The 4,996-nt window shown below is 38.0% G+C and overlaps 1 protein-coding gene across 1 annotated transcript; it reads right to left on the reverse strand.

Moving 5' to 3' along the window:
- Nucleotides 1–217: 217 nt before the first annotated feature.
- On the reverse strand, nt 218–2,284 carry LOC149782616 (uncharacterized). Its single transcript, XM_089934104.1, has one exon. It carries the CDS (start codon nt 2,151–2,153, stop codon nt 939–941), a length of 1,215 nt encoding a protein of 404 aa, XP_089790230.1. The 5' UTR covers nt 2,154–2,284; the 3' UTR covers nt 218–938.
- Between the last annotated feature and the right edge of the window lie 2,712 nt (nt 2,285–4,996).

Raw genomic sequence — 4,996 nt, forward strand, 5'->3', positions numbered from 1 at the left:
AATGAACAGGAAACAGAGAAAGTGTACATTTAAAAAATTGTATTTTGTACAATACTTTAACTCTGAAATTGTTATGTGGTGGGTGGAGGTAGTGGTTGCCGTGTGTGTGTCTGTGTGTGTGCGAGAGAGAGAGAGAGAGAGAGAGAGAGAGAGAGAGAGAGAGAGAGAGATTATCATATACAGACACACATCAAGACTTTGAAAAATGGAGTGTAAGTAGGAAAAAAAGAGTTTAATTTGCAATATTTTCTGGCCACAAATGTCCAGTTTTCAGAGTATATTTTCAAACAATATGAAAATACTAAACGCGTACGAGTGAGTACATAATACAAATATGTAATTTATATGTACATGTGTATTACAAAAATAAAATAAAATAATGACTCCTTTGTAACAGATGACATGTAAAATATTCAAAACGAAAACAGATATATTAAAATATCAATAAATATACTTCAAAAATTCAATAAAATATGCCTTGTAGTACAATAAGAATGCATACGAATCACAACAGACATGTAAGCACATGTTATTAGTATATCATATATATTAATAGTAACTGTGTCTTATGTACTGAAACGAGTACGTTATTGAAAATAATTCAAAAAATATAGAGGTCTCGATTTAAGGGGGAAAAAAAATTTGATAAATTTGATACGAAAACTTGAACATCAACATTTCTACAAAATCTACAACAATTGTTTGGAAAAGTCAATCCTAATTGCCAAAAATATCTTTGTCTCTCTGAATAAAATAAGTGTGCTTTAAGTGTACCTAAATCAAAATTTATTAAAAGCAAAGTATTTTTTCGTAAATCGTTTAAAAAATTACCATTTGGTAAGTAGAGTCCCCTTACTTTATATATGAATTCAACATCAACATGCAAAACACTAAAGGACGATTACATATTTGATGACATGTAGCGAATACAATTACGATTACTTTTTCTTAGCGAAATTTCTCATCATCGACTTCTGCACCATTCTCTCCGCTTGCTCGTACGTCACTTCTGATTCGACACAATGATATGATTCGTCAGCTACATGATCTTCCACAACGCCTCCAGGGGCTCTCCTACTCATTTCCACTAGTGTTTCATCCATGACGGGGTATGACGACTCGTAAATAGGGGCGGCAGGTTTAAATTCTTTCCTTATAGCTTCCATGCTTGAAAGTTCTGAGAGTTTCTTAGCGTGGTCGGACGCCGATTCAATGTTCTTGGAATTTCGCATTAAAACATTTGTTTTTGCTCCTTTACTCTTCAATTTCGAGAAGACCCGTTCGTGAATTTCTGCTTCATCAACTTCTCTGCCCATCGCCATTTCCTGTTGTACCTCCTCGTCTACTTCCGCCATCCATTGTTCCAGGGACATCTCTTCACGTGCACCTCCTATGATGACCTGGGTCAGCATATTTGCCTTTCGTAGGGGAACGTACTGACCACCGGTCATGTAGGCAATGGCCATGAAGAATTCCTTAAAAGGCGTGATACTAGGCTCACATCCTACTAAATAAATAGTGACTCCCATTTCAGCCAGCTGTCTTGTGATCTCCATGGGGTCTAGTCCTAAGGGGCAGCCATTGGGGAACCCGTCACTTTCGCATCCAAGCCCGTGAGGGGGAGCATCTGATATAAATACACAAATTTTGGTCGCCTCCGGACGCCAACTAAGTTTTGTCAAATCGTGAAGAGCATCAGCGACAGCTTCTGGCGTGTCCCCTCCCCCTTCAGCGCTGCATGCGTCTAACCATGATTTCATGGTTTTGGGGGATGGGGTAAAGTCGTGTACCCGTGTCACAAATGAACTGTCCTGGGGTGGGTGATCCCGGTACTCAACTAAAGCCAGTTTAACATCACTTTTCTCGCTGGCCACAATTTCCTCTACAATTGTTCGGATATTCTGTCTAGCCGTTTCGATGTACGACCCCATACTTCCAGTACAGTCCATGGCAAAAGCTAGATCTAAGATTTTACTGTCATGCCGAACAACGTGTGGTCTCTCGACTTTCTCCACTGATATCACACCGGTTTTTGACTCCGGTTTTGACGTAGCCCCTGTTGAGTCTGGTTCAGATTTACTTCCCGCAGAGTCAGACATGGATTCCGTCTTACCAGCTCCACCAACACCGATCATACGTTTCAAATAATCCATTCTTAAGGTAAATATATACACAGTTTGTTTATGACGGTAAACTCTACGTCTACCTGTTCTATGTGATCGACTAAGCGTTGCGAGTAACACTGCTAGATGTAATTAATATGTGGAATGACGGTTAAGCAAGCATCACGTGACTTGGTGGTTAATGCCTATAAATAGTCTGTGACATCGGGTTTTTACTTGATCGAACTGGCTCCACGTAACAGTATAGTCACTCTCATCGTCATGTCTATTAATAGTACAACAACTCATACGTAGTCGGGTTGGATCTGTTTAACACACTGTGTAAAACTCTACACCCGAAATTTCTTTTTGCGTTCGATCATTGTCACTGTACTTGCCAGATGGGATGGGGGGGGGGAGAGTCCGAGGTTTCTGGACTCCCCTAGCTAACAAAAAACGTACAAACGTAGTCATTTGTCAAACGTTTATTGGTTATTATGCAAACTTCGAGTAAATAGACATATATACTTTTGCTTTTATGCCCTTTCGAGGAAAGTTAGATTCCTTTTGAAATCTGGAGCCCTCCACCCCCAACACTTGACTCGATCCGGCTATGCTAAAAGTGTAAGTCTGTCTGCAACTGGTATGTGCAAACTCCTCCAGCGCACGGACCGGATAGGGTGTAAATGTAATCGGATAAAATTTGGTCGCGGACAAATGCCTGGACTCAAACACATATCTCCTAAGCGTGATTCATGCACATTTTTATATATAGAAGCAGAACGATAGAGAGCGGTCACGGGCCCTGGGGTAAGAAATACCCGGGCCTCTCCTAGTTCTTGTCCAAACAAAAGTTTTTTTTTATAACATTAAAAAGTGTTGTTCGGACCGGGCTCCCTTACGGCCCCGGGCCCCGGGCATACATACCGGTTGCGCCTCCCCCTCTTGTCTTCCCTATATAGAAGTTAGAAAGTATTCATAAATGGGAAGTTCAGTACATAATTTTAATTATAATCAAAATCGTATCTTTGAACCTGCCAATAAATTTAACATCGATCGATAAACAAAATAACGTTTTATGAAATAACATGGATGTCCCAGATCGTGCACAGAATTATTTCTTGACTGTATAAAATATAATATTCAGCGGCCAAATATGAGACGATAAATAAATAAATAAATAGTCTTAGATTTAGATGGATAGAGTTAGGTGATTTGGGGTCCCGTTTATGACCACTTTTTCACTTCCTCTTCCTGTTTAGCACTGAAATAATAATAATAATAATAATAATAATAATAAGGTTGTTTCACAATAGAAAACAAATTCAAATACCTAACACCAGAAAAATGCGTCAAATTTGTTAAAATTCTCTCTACTTTCGTGTATTTCTAGAAACCATTTTGATTTTTCAAACTCATCAAAATGTCCGCTAGAAAATATTTAAATGACGTATATGTATCAAGAATTATATAATCGGAGTCAGACCCAAATATCACCATACTAAGTAAAATCTGAAAAGTGATGATTATAAACTTCATGCTTGTTGAAACTCCTAACTGCAAATCTTTGCGGGTAACATAATGGCACAAGAGACTTGTTACAAATAATTGCTTTGTCTATCCGTCTCCGCATCTGTTTTCTAAATCTATATTTCATCATCAAAGTATGGATTTGTTGTCACACACACACACACACACACACACACTATATATATATATATATACATATATATATATATATATATATATATATATATATATATATATATATATATATATATATATATATATATATATATATATATATATATATATATATATATATATATTTGTGGGGCCCCGAGTGGCCGAGTGGTCTAAAGCGCTCTCCGTTACGGATCACTGCCATCTCACCTCTGTCTGCGTAGGTTCGAGTCTCGAATTCGGCCAATGTGGGTATGTGAGAAAGCTTGCCAGTAGCTTCTCGAGGGTCGGTGGTTCTTTCCGGGCTTTTCCCGGGTTCTTCCTCCACCATTAATACTGGCCGCCATGTATAGCCTATCGTGTGCTGAAAAATGGCGTTAAACCATACAACAACAACAGCAACAATATGTATATTTGTTATTGTTGTTATAGGGTTTAACGCCATTTTCCAGCACAAGATAGTCTATACATGGCGGCCAGTATAACTGGAAAACCCCGGGAAGAACCACCGACCCACGAGAAGCTACTGGCTAGCTTTCTCACGTACCAACGTTTTATATATATATATATATATATATATATATATATATATATATATATATATATATATATATATATTGATGGCGAGGTGTGTTTGTGTACACTATATCACTGATATAGCACGATATGTATAAATGTTTCATTGACAGGAAATAAACCTTGCTGAGTTTTCGTCAAGCAAAAATTTTATAAGGGTGAAAGATTGTTAATAAGAAACTGTATTGCCCAGCGTATCTTCTACAATTGTAGTTCTCTGCCCATTACGGTATTCACAAGCCTTCTTAATGTACAAGGTGAGTGAATGAAGCTTGATTTGACTAAGATCAAAAGAATATATGAACATGTTAAACAATGTTAAAGGTTATACAAGATCTAGTGCACATTTCGAGTGTATTTCAGTCACTGTCGGTGTCACTTGAAATAAAACTCACCCATTTCCTGTTCGGTAAAGGCACACTTCCGCTGCCCGTTGCATGTGTACCTCATGCTTATTGGGCAGTCTGTAAAAGAGACTGAGGTTCACTTCTTTGGTGAAAATGTACATAGACGTCGCCCTGAATTATTGTATTTGCTTTTGTGTTATTAAAAAAAAAAAAAAAAAAAAAAACCAGAATTAGAAGCCAGAAATTGACTGCCATTCGCCAATGGACCTGTTTCGCTTACGGCAGGCA

Source organism: Sinohyriopsis cumingii, chromosome 15, assembly GCF_028554795.1.
Source record: "Sinohyriopsis cumingii isolate HCF-2022 chromosome 15, ASM2855479v2, whole genome shotgun sequence".
In the NCBI taxonomy this organism is placed as follows: Eukaryota; Metazoa; Mollusca; class Bivalvia; order Unionida; family Unionidae; genus Sinohyriopsis; species Sinohyriopsis cumingii.

Coding starts and splice junctions, on each gene's coding strand:
- LOC149782616 (XM_089934104.1), bottom strand. CDS start 2,153: ATGGATTATTTGAAACGTATGATCGGTGTTGGTGGAGCTGGTAAGACG.